Source organism: Melopsittacus undulatus, chromosome 12 (genome assembly GCF_012275295.1).
Source record: "Melopsittacus undulatus isolate bMelUnd1 chromosome 12, bMelUnd1.mat.Z, whole genome shotgun sequence".
Taxonomy (NCBI): Eukaryota; Metazoa; Chordata; class Aves; order Psittaciformes; family Psittaculidae; genus Melopsittacus; species Melopsittacus undulatus.
In genome coordinates, this window is record NC_047538.1 from 8,062,936 (window position 1) to 8,078,579 (window position 15,644).

Sequence of the window (15,644 nt, forward strand, 5' to 3'; positions counted from 1 at the left end):
CATAAACGTGTGTATGTGTAAGATCTACGTTGATATTGCAGTTTAGCTATAGATAGGTATTGATGTGTAGGTATAGCACCCTGCCTTGCTCATCGGGTGCCTATGCCCATGGGGACACCCATCACCCCCCATCCCACCCCTGATCCCACGGGATACACCACACGCAGGGCTGGGGAACAGCTCTGTGTTGTCAGCCTCATCCGGGCGTACAGCACCCGCTCGCACCGCCGCGGCCACCGATGGCAGCGCCGCATGCAACCGGTTCCGCGGCAGCACCGGCGCCTGTCCCCCCGCGCCGGGCACGGCGGTGCCATGGGCTGGGGCAGCGCGGGGGGCTCATGGTCTGAACCACGCTCTCCACGGTGCTCCCACAATGCGTAAGCAAGCGATGGGGCGGCTGGGGCTGCGCGGTGCTTAGGAGCGGTAGTCCTTCTTGCTGTAGGGTTTGTTGCCCAGGATGCTATCGATCTCGTGGACAATGGAAGACGACAGCTTCGGAAGGACCTGCGGGGATGATGGGAGTCAGGATGGTGCTGTGGGAGCCGCGCTCACCGCCTCCATCCCCTGACCTCGATGCTTCCAGCCCTGGCTCTCCGGATGAGCGACCCAGTTAAGGGAGCCTGGGTCGAGCTCAGCCCAGCAAAGCCTCATCCCTTCCGCTCAGCTTCAGATGAACCAAGCCCTGTACTGTTTGGAGCCACGTTTGCAGCCTCTTTTCCCCTGCGCATTGAGCTGCAGGCACACGCGTTGCAGGACGTGCATTGCAGCACTGCAGCAGCAGCGCTGCCCCATTGTGCCCCATAAGCAAAGCCCCCCCGGGGATGCCGGCGGTGAGCACTGACCTGTATTGCTCCGATGTTCTCCATCAGCTGGTCAGCATTGGAGGCTCCCAGCAAGACGGAGCTGACTCCCTCGTTGCGCAGGCACCAGGCTGGGCAGGAGGGAGAGCAGAGCGTGAGTGGGGTCCCATGTCCCCCCATGTCCCGGTGCCCCCATCCCCTTACCGATGGCGAGCTGTGGCAGGGTGCAGCCCAGGCGCTCGGCGATCGCCTGCAGCTCCTTCAGCTTCGCCTGCTGCCGCCGGCCCTCCTCGCTCAGGATCTTGTCCTTCAGCCACTGGTACCCCTGGGGAGCAGGAGGGGGTTATGGTGGGGTTGGGGTGCACTGAGCCCTCGCATGGGCACAGCATCTCCAGACCCCATGGTCATGGTTGGTTATGCTCCTATGGCTCTGCCTGTGCTGATGTGACCCCATGTCCAGGCTCACCTTCAGTGATGCGCGGGAATAGGGGGGGATGCCCCCATCGTACTTCCCTGACACGATGCCACAGGCCAGCGGGGACCAGGTCATGGCTCCGACACCTGCGAGCAGATCACAGTGAGGGTGATGCTGGTGCTGCGGCACAGGGGCTGTCCGGCCCCATGGCGATGGGCTCTGCCCCCAGCCTGGCTTCGGGGGAGCAGGACCCCTGCTGCGGTACCTATCTTATGGAAGAGCTCCGGGAGCTGCACCTCCACCTTCTCCCGCTGGAACATGTGGTACTCGGCCTGCTCGCAGATGGGGGGGATGAGGTTGAACTGCCGGGCCACCGAGTATGCTTCCTGCCGAAGAGCCGGGACCTCAGCACCTCATAGAGCTCAGCACCCCTCAGCACCCCATAGAGCTCAGCACCCCCAGCCCAGCCCCGAGCAGCCATCCGGATGAGAACTGAGGCTCAAGCACATCTGCAAGCGCCTGACTCCCGACAGCTGCTGCCCAATTAAATCAGCATCACTGGGGCTGCTCTGCTGCCCCCCCGGCTCCTACCATGATCTCCATGGAGCTCCAGCGCGAGGTCCCCCAGTACATGGCCATCCCCTGGTTGATGACGTGGGTCATGGCTCGCACCGTCTCTGCCGGGAGGGAAGGGGAGAGCGGCAGGCAGGGGTTAGGGGATGCCGCATGCATGAGCATCCCGCTCCCCATGCCGACTGGAGCTGGGTTGTGTCCGGAGGATGCTTTCCAAGGAGCAGGACAGGGACTGAGGGAGCAGCCGCTCGGGATGTGCCAGGGCCCACAGCTGACCCTGGCGTGCCGCTGGTGATGCCACCATAGAGGGACCTGAAGCATCACCCGCGGCACGGGAGGGAGATCTGGACCCCATGCAAGGGGGGCTCTGGGGGCAGCCGGCCCTGAGCCATGCGGGCTGGGGCCAAGCCAAGGCGCGCTCCTGCAGCCAGAGGCGGGGAGAGCGGGCACCCGGCATGCTCAGAGCCACCCGGCAGGAGGGACCCGCCGCGGTCCTGCCACGGTGCCAAAGGGAGCCCCATGGTGAGGACCATGGGGAGGCTGGGAGCTGCTCTGCTCCTGTCCTGGGGGCGGCTGAAGGGTTCTGGTTGTGCCGGTGCTGCCTGTGCGGTTTATGCTGGGGTTTGCTTGGGGACAGGGATGGAAACCAAGAGGAACGGGGGTTCTGCCCCGGGAGTGCCGCAGGCAGCGGCCGGCGGGCAGGGAGTACCTTCCACGATGAAAGTCCTGGACTTGGAGGAACTAAATGGGTCCCCTGGTGATAAAACAGAGATTTAGACAGAGTGGAGTCGGCTGCTGCAGCCTGCGCCGCGCCACCAACCCGTCCCCATGGCTGCCCTGGCACCGGGCTGGGGCTGGCAGAGGGTTCACCATAGCTCTGACCGTGGCGGCGGAGGAGCGGGTTCTGCTCGGGAAGGGAAATGCCCTTGAAACAAAGCCTGGCGCAAACCAACCGCGATGGCGACGGCAGGCAGCGGGGAGCAGCACCCACCTTCCATCGGCGTGTTGGGGTCGGGCCGGTTGGCAAACACCACGTCCACGTACTCCAGCTGCAGGCGCTCCAGGGATGCCTTCAGTCCTGCAGCACGGATGGGGCACGGTCAGCACACACTGTGCCATCGGCTGCTGAAGCAACCAGCGTGGCACAGCCTGGTGCTGGGACTGGCAGCACCGTGAGCATCCCTACCTTCTATGATGTGCTTTCGGGACAGGCCCCTCTCCGTCTCAGCCCTGGAAAAGGAAGGGTGATGAGAGCCCGGCGCTCCCTGGCTCCATTGCCACGGCGCGGGCGCGTTACCTACTTTCCTCCCCAGAAGATCTTGGTGGTGATGACCAGGCTGGACCGTCTGCAGGGAGACAGAAGGGTCATCACCGGCTGCTCACCAGCTGTCCCAGCCCATCGGCACCGCGGCGATGGTTTGGGATGGCCTCCACCTTACCTCCATCCTTTCTTCTTGATGATGTTCCCCAGCACCACCTCGGCCCTGCAGGGAAGGGGATGTCAGCGCACGCGGTGGCTGTGGGGACACCGATTCCCCTCCGGCTGCGGCACCGGAGCCGAGCTGCGACCCACACGTGAGCTGCTATTTTTAAGCGGGTGTGTGGGCTCCGTGCGGTGCTCGGGGCCACCGCGCTCCAAGCGCAGCCGCGGCACCGGGAGGTGCATGGTGATACCCACATGGTGATACCCGCATGGTGATACCCACATGGCACAGGCAGTGTGGGACCACAGAGCCAGCATCCCCTGTGACCCCATCCTGGCAGCCACTTTGGTGCCGGTAAACCCAGCACTGTCCCAGTTTGGAGGTGCCGGGTGCAGGGTGAGGCTCTTTGTGCCACTACCAAAGCGTGGTACCTACTTGCCGGCGGCGTAGACTTCTGCTGTGTCAAAGAGGTTAATGCCGTTGTCATAGGCTAAAGTCATCAGCTGCTCTGCCATCTGTGGGGGGAGCAGGAGCTGAAGGGATGCTGAGCACCGGTGCACACCATGTGCACCGAGAGCAGCACCGGGGCTGTGCCAGCCCCATCCGCTCCCTGCTTCCTTTGGGAAGGGATAGGCTGCAGGGGCACAATCCTCACCTCATCTGTGATCTGCCCTCCAAATGTCACCCATGTTCCTGTGGAGGAGAGGGACACGGTGAATGCAGTCTGCATGGTGAGCACAGGGAATGCGGTGAGTGTGGTGAGTATGGTGAGCATGGTGAGCACCGCCTGCCCCTGCCTCCAGCCCCATCCACCCCCCCAGCTCCTGCGGCTCAGCCCTGGTGTGCCGTGACCACACTTGGCCCCGCCGCGTGCAGCACAGCGCTCCCAGCATCGCCCAGTCACTTCCCATCATGTCAGAGGAGAACAGCAAAGAACCCGACAGGCTCTGGGGCCAGGGGAAAACCCTTTCCTTGCCTCCGCCAAGCAGTGCCGGCAGCAGGCATGGGACCGAGGGGATGCTGTGGGGCTGCGGCAATCCCTGGCACTTACCCAGGCCCAGGCAGGACACGCGCAGTCCGGACTTCCCGAGGTTCCTGCAAGGCAGAAACCCATTAGGAAAACCACCAGAAAGCCCCAAAGTGCCATCTCATGCATCTGCGTGGGGCTGGGAGGGGATGGTCCCTGGTCCCCATCCCAGTTCCCACCTCCAATGGTCCCACAGTGAGGGTCCCCCCACAACTGACTGATAAACCACAGCAGGGTGAGCATGCCATGGGACATGGGGAGAGGATCATGCCTGGAGCATCCCGCACGTGTCCCGAGCTGTGCCCGTTCTCTGCACGGAGAACAGGGCTTGTGCAGGGCTGGGATGCTCTGGTGCCCTGGCAAAGTGGAGCATCCCTGCATCCCATCCCTGGCAAGGGGCTGGGCTGGCAGCTCCTCACTGACAATGACAAAGGCTCCAGAAACCAGCGTTAAAATAAATAAAGTGTAGGTGAGCCGCGGCAGCTCGCCCGCGGGTGTCGCATAGCAACCGGGAGGCACCGCCACCGCCGCCACCGCCGCCACCACCGGCACCACCAGCACCGGGTACCCGGCACACCCGGCCCAATGCTGGCAAAGCACCGGTCAGGGCATCTGCCATCCGCGCCGCCGCGTTACTGCTCAACATCTGGATGTGCAGCAGCTCCCCCCAGCACTGAGCTGGTTTTAGGGGTTTGGTGGCTCAGGTCCCCGTGATGGGAACCACGGTGGGGATGGCACCAGCCCCATCCCGGCCATCCCAGCATCGCTGGGGTCCTCCTGGGCTGGTGATGGGCACTTTCCTGCTCAAGAGTGCTGAGCGGCTGCCCAAGAGAGATCCTGGGGTAACCAAGCATCCCCCAGCACTGTGCCAACACTTTCCTATCCCATCCCTTTGCATGGAACATCCCCCGTGCCACTGTTCTCTGCAGCTGCCAGTCAGCCGCTGCCTGCAAAGGGTGGCCTTGGTGTGCTCTTTGGGATGGGGACATGACCATGGGGCAGGAGAACAGAGCCTGGGTGATGCCACAGCACAGCCCCAGCGATGCCACAGCAGGGGGTTGGTGCTCCTGCCTGCCCCAGCACCCGTGCAAGGGGACTCGGCTGATGTGGATGATGATGGTGGGGACACTGCCTTCATCCCAGGCACTTTGTGCCTTGTGCTGTTCACATCTGGGCTGCAGCTGGACCATGGCATGAAGCTGATCCAGATTGGAGGGAGTCCCCACTCCAGCACTGAGGACATGGAGCACATTAACCCAATGGATGCTGGCCATGGGGCACAACGCACACAAGCTGCCCTTCGCTTCCAGACCCGGACCCGGATCCAGGCTTACGGCTCCACACAGGCTTTGCAGGGAGGTAAGTCTCCAGTAGCGCGGTAATGATGCCACAGCATCCACGGATTAACGCACACCAGGGCTCCCAGACCCCCCCGGCTCGGCAGGCACTGGGATGCTCCTAATCCTACCCCAGTTTCAGGGCTGCCCCCTCCATCCCCCTGCCTCAGAGCGGACAGCAGCAGTGAGGAAAGCGCACGGTCAGCACTTCCAGCACCGAGACAACACAAACCAGAACCGAGGGGAGCGCAGCACAACCCGGTCCCCCCCAACCACCCCACATCCCATTGAGGAACAGCAGCCGCGCAGGAGCCCCCCCCACTGCGCCCGCATCCTACCGGTACTTCATCCCCGGCTGCTTGACGCTGGACTCGCTGGAGGAGGGAGCGTTCTGCACCGAGAGCTGCCCCAGGCTCCGGGCCACCATGGCCACGGCCCGGAACTTGCCGCGGGTGCCGAGGCTGGGGCTGCCGGCATTCTGCCGGTTCAGGCGGTCCTCGGCGCTCCGGCTCTTGATGCTGTGCTCGGAGCACACGAAGGAGACCTGCATGCTGCTCCGGCCGCCGATGCCTAAATTTAGCCGGCGCCCCGGGTGAGGCAGGAGCTCCTCCCGCTCGCCGACGCTCCGCCAACGTGACGGCGGAGGGCTGCGGGCAGCGGGCGGCTCCGGCAGCCCTGCTGCCCCCGATACCGGAGCTCACGGGGGAGCTGAACCCCTGCGGGCAGCGGGGGGCTCCGGCAGCCCTGCTGCCCCCGGTACCGGAGCTCACGGGGGACCGGAGGGGGAGCCGAACCCCTGCGGCACAGAGGGCATCCCCTGCAGGCACCGCTCGGGGATGGGGTTTGGGGTGAGGGGGTCCCCTCCGGACACAGCATCCCTGATGCCAGACCAGCACGGAGCCAGGCACACAGGAGCGCAGGCACAGATGATGCCAGCGGCTCTGTGGGGTTACAGCCGAAACGGGATCAGCGCATCCCCCACATTTCACCCAGCATCAGTGGAGAGGATTGAGGCAAAGCCCAGCCCAGCATCTCCTGCTGAAGGAGCGATGTGTGTTCAGCCCTGACCTAATGAGGGGTCTGGTAATCTCCTCTGCCGCAAAGCTCCTTAGCTGGGTAATCCCACCAGTGCTAGCGCCAGCACCGCTGAGGGGGGACCTGGCACCAAGCTCCCCATAGCAGGAGCAACCACAGATCTTAGGGGCAGCAGCCCGAAGGAGAACCTTTGGGGGTGCTGTGCCAGCCTCTCCCATCAATAAATAATGAGCCCATGAATATTAGATGGGCTCTTGCCACTGTGTAAATGTTACCTCTGGCATTGCGAGAAGAGGGGAACCTGACCCGTGGCACAGCACAGCAGAGCCACAGGGCCCCTGCGTTTTCACTGCGGAATCAGCCTCTGTCCCCAGCCCAAACCTAAATGGGGGCACCCATCCCTGCACCCCATCTTACAACAGGGAGAGCAGATAGGGTGTGCCAGGCATAACATCCATGTGCCCTCATTGGAGCCATGTGCCCAGGGCATCCTCCCTGCACCAGCAGTGATGAGAAGGACCAAAGTCAGCTGAACCCCTGATACACCTCGTGCTGCACCCGAATCCCACATGCAAATGAAAGGCGCACTGGGAATGCTCCTTATGCTCCTCATGCTCCTCATGCTGATGGAGCATCCCTGGAGCTGTTTGCTCTTCACAGGCACAGGAGGTGTTTGCACTTGCAAACTTCCCAGCAGCAAAAGGGGATGTCAAGTGAGAAGCTGAAGGATCACGGAGCAAGCGAGAGGTGACGGCACTGACCCACCTCTCCCACACACACCATGAGGATCACCACGACGCCATCGCCTGTCCCCATCACTGCACGGTGCCGGGAAACCGATGGAAGCCGGATGCCAAACCCTGCTCCATCCCATATCACACGTGCTCGGCCCCGGCACTGCCTTACCTGTACCTCATGCCGGTGGCACACGCGGTGCTGTCGGCCAGGGAGAGCCCATGCATCCGCAGGAACTCCTCCAGGGTCTTGGCCCGTGCCGCTGCCCGCACATCCCGCAGCCGCCGCAGCTCCAGCCCATCGGCGTGCCGGGGTGCCGGGGACAGCCCCCACTCCGGATGGTGCCGGCTGGCCACGCTGCGCAGGCTCTCGCTGTACGTCATGGACAGCATCCCACCGCTGCGGCGCGGGCTCCGTGTGCCAGGCACGGTGCTGACCGCTCGGTGATGCTATGGAGAGAGCTGGGACAGCGCCCACCATGACACCGGGGTCCAGTGATGCTCGGGGCAAAGCCTTGCCCATGCCATGGTGCCGGAGCTGCGGCGCAGGGACCCTTACAAAGCCAGGCGCTTCAGCAGGGTAAAGCCTTGGTAGGAAGCTGAAGCACAAAGGGGGAGCATGGCAGCATGGCAAAGGATGGCCTGGTGAGCTGCTGCAGCCTGATACGTGCCCTGCTTGCGCAGCCTCCCAGTCACACCAGTTGGGATGCAATTGGGAGCTGGTAGAGGTGGGGTGAGAATCTGGTGAGAATCTGGCACTGAATCCCAGCAGGTGGGAGAGGCCATGATGGAAAAGGGGCTCCTATGCAGGGAGGGCATCGCAGAGGGGCTGTGGCTCACCGATGGCTGCCATGCCTGCAGCACGATGCCGCAGCTCGTGCCACCATCCAGCACCTTGCCCACAGCCGCGGCAGCGACCTCCCAACCGGTGCAGGCTGCTGAAAATAGGCTGCCGCAGAGTGGGCTCCTCGCACCCGCGGCGCTCACTGCTGCTCCGGTTGGGATCTCACCAGCATCCATCTCCCAGTGTCTGAGAGGAGCAGGGACCGGAGCCAAAGCTGCGGCGCTGGTGCTGGAGCAGGGAGCGCTCGGAGCCGGAGCTGCGCCGGTGCCAGGCTCCAGCCGGGTCCCACCGGTGGTGTGTCCTTTCCCTGTTCACCGCAGCAGGAGCTGAGAGCAAAGAGCTCTCTGCCATTGAGGGGTGACCGCGAGAGGAGAGGAAACCCAAGAAGATAAAAGGCAATGGGAGAGCAAACCCTGAGCAGCTCCTGCAACACCAGCACTGCCGCTCCACAACCAGGGCTTGGGAATGTGGGGAAGAGAGGGTGAAAGGACCCATATCCTGCGGCAAAGCCAAGCAGAACTGGCACCAGCCCTTCTCTGTGGTTTGAACTGGGGCGGCACCAGTGGCTCCTGCTGAGCATGGGTACAGCATCGGGCTCCAGTGGGATCCCTTTCCTTGACAGCGGCCAGGGAAGGGCTGAGCCGGCTGCAAGGCTGCTCCAGAGCTCCAATGCTCTGCAGTGAGCAGAGCCGGGTTCCGTCTGCGCTGCTTTGAGGAATGAATGGGGCAGGATCTGCCTCATGTCAACACCTCTTTGGGTTTCATCTGAGCGGTTATGGGTGATGGAGAGCACAGAGGGAGCAGGTTCATCCATGTTAGCAGAAACCCACTGCCTGAGGGATGAGAAGCAGGAGCTGCCACAGCCCAAGCAGGAAAGGAGCAGGATTAGGAGCAGGACACGGGCTCTGCGCAGGAACAGGGAACCATTAACACGCACAACAAGTGGATGCACAGGGAAGCTGCTCGCAGAGGCTGTACCCAAGCTGGGAATCCACCGGCACCCAACACCCTGCCTACAACCAGAGACCCCAAACCCCACAACCTCCCCAAACCAACACATGGTGCAGAGCTCCCTCCCTGCTGCCCGCATAGGCAGTGCCCATCCCCGTGCCACCGGCCCTGACTCACCCGCACACCAGGGCTGCTGCTCACCAACAGCACCGCTCTGGGCAGCCCCGGGCAGCTTTAAGAGCCCGGTGGTTTGGCGTTAGGGGAGTGTCGGTGCTCAGCATCCAAAGCCATTGGCGGCTGTGCCGGCCCCATGAGCCCGGCTTTCTCACCGCGCTCCATTAGCACTATTAGGGGATTTTCTTCCCTGCGAAGGGGACCTAAATTATTCATGGCCTCTTTGCTAAAAGCCAGGGCTGTGCCGCTGCTCTCTCAACATCGGCATCGCTGCCTGCACCCGCAGCCGACCCTCAGCCCATGGTGACAGCTCTGGCACCACCGGCACCCACAGAGGCAGCAATGGACGGGTCATGGCACAGCGGGGCTGGTCTCTCCTTGCTCCCCATGGCGCAGTGGTTCAGTGCTGGTTCACAGCAGCCAAATCACACCAGTGGCTTGGCAGTGCTGGGACAGGAGCCCTCACAGTGCCACCAAACCACCCTGGTGTGGGACAACCTCTCCTGGTGCCACATGAGGAGATGGAGCAGGGAGGCTGCAGCAACCTTGAGGGGCAGCCCCCATCCCCTGCCCTGTTATAGCCCCGTTATGTCCTGGGGCTGCCGCAGCCCCAGCACCACAGGGGCTGCTGCTGGCACAGTGTGTAGGGAGCAGTGAGGCCTTCACTTCAGACAGTAAAAGGGTGGAGAGCAGGAAAGTGTTGCTGGGTTCCGCTTAATGATGCTGCTCTTAATGGAAGGAGCAGGAGCAGCTGGCCAGGCTCCTGGAGCTGCCCTTGGGAACAGCTCTTCCAGGAGCAGCATCAGTGCAGGATGCTCCAGAGCCCATCCGAGCCTCACATCCCTATGGCGGCTGACCCCCAGTAGCCCTCCAGCCACGCTCCATGGCTTGGGGAGTCGGTGAGGGCAGCTCCAACCCAGCCAGACACAGAGTCCCCACGTCGCAGTGCCAAACCCAGGAGCAGGCAAAGACGCGGTGATGCCCACCCAGTGCTGGTGATGCCCACCCTGTGCTGGTGACGCTGGTGATGCCCACCCTGTGCTGGTGATGCCCACCCTGTGCTGGTGACGCTGGTGGTGCCCACCCTGTGCTGGTGACGCAGGTGATGCCCACCCTGTGCTGGTGATGCTGGTGATGCCCACCCTGTGCCGGCAGTGCCCTGGGCACAGGCAGGGTTTTGGTCGTGTCTGGTTACCGGGGGGTATTTTAGGGGGGGAAAGGGGCCGGGTTACCTGTAGAACTGGAGCTGGCGCTTGGGGCTCCCGTACCTCGCACTTCCGACAGCAAAGGGGAGAAAGAAGAAAGATGCCACAAACCCCATTAGAGGTGGAGTGGGACCGAGTGGCCACAGGAAGGGTCGGTGTCACCCACCCCTGCTGCATCCCTGAAAGCACCCATGGTCCCATGGCACCCAGACCCGCCGCTGCTGCCATGAGGGGCTTTGCAGTCCAGGAGGTTTTGGCACGAGGTGGTTATGGGATGCCGTGGGCCGGGGTTTGGGGCCCCAGCGCTGCCCCATATCCTTACCTGTAAATCATCCCTGGGGAGCCCGTCTGCCGCAGCGAGAGTCGCGCCGGGGAGTCAGTGGTGGATTCGGGATACATGGAGCCAGGCTGGGCTCCCCGGAGCCGCTCGCTGCCTCACCCCTGCCACCGGGGAGAGAGAAAACGAGGAAGAAATGGGGTTTTTTGGGGCAGGCGCATGACGGCGCTTCCTGTTGCAGCTCGGGGCCGGATGGGCACCCGGTGCAGGCAGCGGCAGGCAGGGGAGAGCAGCACTGCCTGCTCCAGACCCCCACCGATCCCAAACCCATCCCAGGCAGGGGAGAGCAGCTCTGCCTGCTCCAGGCCCCCACTGATCCCAAACCCATCCCTGCAGGAGCCCTGGGGGACAGGGGGCTCAGTGCAGGGGGAGCTTAGTGCAGGGACCCTGACACTTCCTATCCCCATCCCCATGCTCAGGATGATCCTGCATGACTCCCTAAGGAGCTGTGTTCCTGCTCCTGCTCTCCATCCTCCATCACCATCTGCAGTTTCCCATATCCCAGAAATCCACAATGTTTTCCTGCAGAAATGGGGCAAATTGTTCAATTTAAGCCACCTTCCTTCAGGCTCATCTTTACACCTCAGGTCACCAGCAGCTTTCTGGGGGGGACCGAGAGACCTCCAGCTCCTTCCCCAGCTGGACACAGCGGGAGCATGGCACAGCACAGCATGCTCATGCCCTGGCATGCGTCCTGCCTGCATCCTGGCACAGCATGCCTGCATCCTGTCTCTCTCCCACATCCTGCATCCTGGCACAGAGAGCCAGCATCCTGCATTCCTCCTGCATCCCAGCAGGGCATGCCTGTATCCTGCATCCCTCCTGCATCCCAGCACTGTGTGCCTGTATCCTGCATCCCTCCCGCATCCCAGCACTGTGTGCCTGTATCCTGCATCCTCCTGCATCCCTCCTGCATCCCAGCAGGGCCTGCCTGTATCCCGCATCCCTCCCGCATCCCGCAGCCGGCCGCCGTGCCTGCAGCCCGGCGCAGCCCCTGCAGCCCACGCGGCCCAATGGCAGCGGCTGCGGCAGCCGAGCCCGTCCCCCACCGCAGCCCCGGCTCCCTCCTCCCTTCGGCCGGGATGGGACCGGGAAGGCTCCGGGGCTCTCCCTGCGGTACCGGCTGTGACCACACCGAGCCCCGGAGCCACCGCAGCCTCCGGCTCCTGCTGCGGGTGTCACCTTCACGGGTGCGCGGCCCCGGCGCTGTGCGCGCTCCTGCCAGCCCCACAGCTCCATGCAGGGTCACTGTCAGTGCCAGTGCAGTGGGGCTGGAGCAGGCTCGGGGACCCCCATGCCCCGGGTGCAGCCGCGCTGCTTCCGTCCTTGCCCTGCCGCAAACTGACGGCAACTTCGTGTGTGGCTCGGGACGGGCTCAGGAGGGCAGGGGGTGTGAGTGGGGTGAGCTTGGACATGGGCTCAGCTCGGGCATGGGCTTGGCTCTGCCATGGTCTCGGCACTGCCATGGGTTTAGCTCTGCCATGGGCTCTGCTCTGCTCTGCCGTGGGCTCATCTTTGCCATGGGCTCATCTGTGCCATGGGCTCAAGCACTGCCATAGGCTCAGCTCTCCCCAGTTTTCAGCAGGATCAGTGCCCCACATCCACAACCTCAGGGCAATGCTGGGGGGCCCAAGTGCTCTGGCTGGCAAGTCTGGGGTGCATTGGAGGAACTTTCATGGGACCACCGGCACACCAGGCAGGGCTCAGCACCCTGAGGAGCCAGAGCACCCCTTTGTGCCAGCAGTTTGGTGCTTCCTCACAGCAAAACTCAGCTGCGAGTCCACAATTGCAGGAGTTTCTGGGAGGTGATGGAGAGGGAAGAAAAGTGTTTTCCGCTGAGGGATGCAGGTGGAGGGTACCCCAAGGGCCTGTGCTCCCCCCGGGTCTATCCCCATCCCTAGTGTGGGTGCTGAGACACGGAGGGGATATCTGCCTGGGCAGCATCCCAAACACACTGCTGTAGAGCGAGTGGAGGTCAAACTGCCCATTGAATTAAACTGAACACAGGGATGAAGCTCTGATGAGCCCTTGCGGGTGAGGCACTGGGGAGCAGCGGGACCCCTGCCCTGGGTACCCCAGTGTCCTTCAGTGCTGCTCAGGTGAGGACGGCGCCGAGCATCTCCCCACTCTGGGTACCCATCGCTGTATTCCTACCCCTGTCTCACCGGTTTCCAACCAGCAGCCTCAGCACATGCTCCCCCCTCACCCCCCATGTCTCGGGGAAGGTGACTTTGGCACAGTTACGGTGCCCTGCTCTGCTTGGAGCCCTGACCCCCCCGGTGCTCCCTGCCCGCAGCACCGGCGCCGCAGGATCCGCAGCGCAGCAGCCCTGCCCCTTCCCTCTGCCCGAAGCCTCTGCTGCAGAGCAGCCTCTTCCCTCCCCTCCTCATGCCCTGCGCTGGCCATGCCCGGTGGGCTCCGGTGCATCAGGACAACGCTCAGCGCCAGGGATGGTGCCGTGTGTGCCGGAGCGAGCGGATGACACAGCCCAAAAGCCCTCACGACACGTCGGGAGGGTTCGTCCTGCATGGCCGTCACGTACCAGCAGCACCCACGTAACGGGGTCCAGCAGGGTCCCCGACGTGCGCCTGCCCCTTCCCCAGCGCACCGGTGGGCAGGAGCCCACTGTGCCCATGGCTGCCGGCCGGGCACGGCCGAGCCCCTCCGCGGCACCGCACGTACCTGGCTCCGGTGCTCGAATGGAGATGCGCGGCCAGGAGGGGAAACCAACAATGGATAAAAGCGGAGCTGGCGGCTCTGCGGGGTTGGGAGCAGCTGCGGCAGCCGGAGGCAAACCCAGCGGATGGCGATTCCTACCCCATTGCCGCTCTGTCCCTGGATAGAGGCATCCGGTGCAGGAGGGGAAAGCCGAGCCCTCCGCACCTCGGGATGCGGCAGCACCCAGGGATGCTGCAGAGCCCTTCCTGCTGCTCTCACATCCTGACTCGGCAAGTTTGGCTGCCGGTGGCGTGCAGCCCGGCTCCCGGATCCTACCGGTGCCTTAACCGTGTCGGCGCCGCAGCCTGGCACCGGCAGCACCACGCGTGGGCAGTGAGCGGCTGCCACCCGCTGCTGCCTGACCCTGCGCAGCTCTGGTGGGAGGCTCGTTTCCCATAGGGAGCCTGGGGCAGGATGTGTCCATGCTGTACATCACTGGGTGTTTGTCTTACGAACTCAAACAGGGGTGTCCATGGGCAATGCTGCTTCCAGCCCAGGCACTGGATGCTGCTGGCCACCCTCTGCTTGTGCCAATCACAGCTATTCAGTGGCTTTAGCTTTCTAGCCCTGGAGCGCCTGGTTTGGGGGCACCCTGGTGATGAGAGCACACCAGTCCCCAGCAGTAGCATGGCACTGGGATCCTGCAGTGATAACACCACCAGTGCAGTGGTGGCACAAAAACCAGAGGCCAAGACAGTAAAAAGGGGTCAGTTTTGGGAGCACACAGCAGTGCTTTGTCATTTAGGTATTAGGAAAACCCAGTCCCTTGCCATGAGCTGAGTCCTGCTCAGCTTCACAGCAGCATCCTGCCAGTGATGGGGCCAGCAGGCATGCTGCCTGCTGTGAACCCCAAAGGCACTGATTGGGACCCACTCATTACTGCCCATGTAGGTGATCCCAGTAGGTTTCCCACTTTCCATGCTGCAGCAGCTCAATGGTGGCAGGAGGTTATAACCCTGTCCCATTGGGATACTGCTCTCTGGCATCAGCATTGCACCTCAGTGATGGTGGAAGCTGGTGCCAGATCATTCTGCTCTTGCTCCAAGATGAGAGCACCAAGAGTGGCGAAGCAATGTCCAGCCCCTCTGCCCTTCTCATTACAACAACAATAATTACAACTAATAAGAAAAGAGGCTCTATCACATCTTCCATTAGCAGCTATAAGCAGAGGCACCTCTCGTTAGCCAGCCCCAGAATCAATGCATATATGCAACCTGCCTATCTATAGGCAATATACACTGGATAGACATTGCCCAGCTCTGGCACTCACAACATTCCCAGTGATGCTTTTGGAAGGAACCTGTAGTTTTTGGAAGGTTTGCTGGGTGCCCTTCCCCTGCAAAGCCCATTGGGATGGGGTCTCAATTCCCAGTGGTGCGGAGGATAGCCCTGCTCTTCTGCCAAGAGATTCTCACTGGGATGAAGGCCCAGCGCTTCCAGTGTTAGCTACCACAGCCTGGTGTGCTGTGTCCCGGCTAAATGGGCATGGGGCTGACAGGACTCCCCATCACATGGGAACCAGCCCTACATATTATAGGCTGGAGGGGGATCATGAGCAAAAACCCCTGAGTACTGATGGTTGCTTGATGGGTGCCATGGCAGCGGGTGGGCCGTGGAGGACAAGGGATGGGGGCGCTATGTGTGATCTGCTGGGGGCTCTGCGGGTCAGCGTGGGGAGCAGTGGGGTCTCCCCCTTCCGACGGCCGCTGGAACACCAAACCCGACGGTTCGCTCCCCGCCGTAACCGAATCATTCCCGACCATGTAACGGGGGGTGCGATGCTGCGGCCGCCCCCCGGCCGCGCTGTTACCGGGGCAGTGCAGGCCGCGGCCCCCCCGGCTCCAGCAGCCCCATCCCCATCCCCATCCCCATCCCATCCCCGCTGCCCCCCGCAACCCCCGTCCGGTCCCCCCCGTCCGGCCCCGGCCCCACCTGCCCGCTCCGCCGCTCCCACCGCTCCGCCGCGGCGCCCTCGTGGGGGGCACGCCCCGCCCCGCCCCGCCCCGCACGACGCTGATTGGCTTCGCCGGACGCCGCTCGCGCCGCATGCAAATGACGGAGGATCAGACC

At 63.2% G+C, this 15,644-nt stretch overlaps 1 protein-coding gene across 2 annotated transcripts; it reads right to left on the reverse strand.

Annotated features, from left to right (window-relative positions):
* Window positions 1-170: 170 nt before the first annotated feature.
* KCNAB2 (potassium voltage-gated channel subfamily A regulatory beta subunit 2) lies at window positions 171-15,563 on the reverse strand. Of its 2 annotated transcripts, XM_034068226.1 has the most exons (16): window positions 15,507-15,563; window positions 10,842-10,960; window positions 10,547-10,588; window positions 4,264-4,307; window positions 3,868-3,905; window positions 3,648-3,727; window positions 3,228-3,272; window positions 3,090-3,134; window positions 2,975-3,018; window positions 2,780-2,866; window positions 1,807-1,892; window positions 1,481-1,601; window positions 1,267-1,361; window positions 1,005-1,125; window positions 843-931; window positions 171-504 (listed from the first exon to the last, which is right to left on the reverse strand). In XM_034068226.1, the coding sequence occupies exons 2-16, from the start codon at window positions 10,916-10,918 to the stop codon at window positions 415-417; spliced, it is 1,104 nt and encodes a 367-aa protein (XP_033924117.1). In that variant the 5' UTR covers window positions 10,919-10,960; window positions 15,507-15,563; the 3' UTR covers window positions 171-414. The 2 variants fall into 2 exon arrangements, with proteins under 2 accessions (XP_033924117.1, XP_033924118.1); XM_034068227.1 differs by lacking the exon at window positions 10,547-10,588.
* Window positions 15,564-15,644: the final 81 nt, after the last annotated feature.

Coding starts and splice junctions, on each gene's coding strand:
- KCNAB2 (XM_034068226.1), bottom strand. CDS start 10,918: ATGTATCCCGAATCCACCACTGACTCCCCGGCGCGACTCTCGCTGCGG. Junction 2,867..2,974: donor CCGAAAGCACATCATAGAAG/GTAGGGATGCTC, acceptor TCCGTGCTGCAG/GACTGAAGGCATCCCTGGAG. Junction 932..1,004: donor CCTGCCACAGCTCGCCATCG/GTAAGGGGATGG, acceptor CCTCCTGCCCAG/CCTGGTGCCTGCGCAACGAG.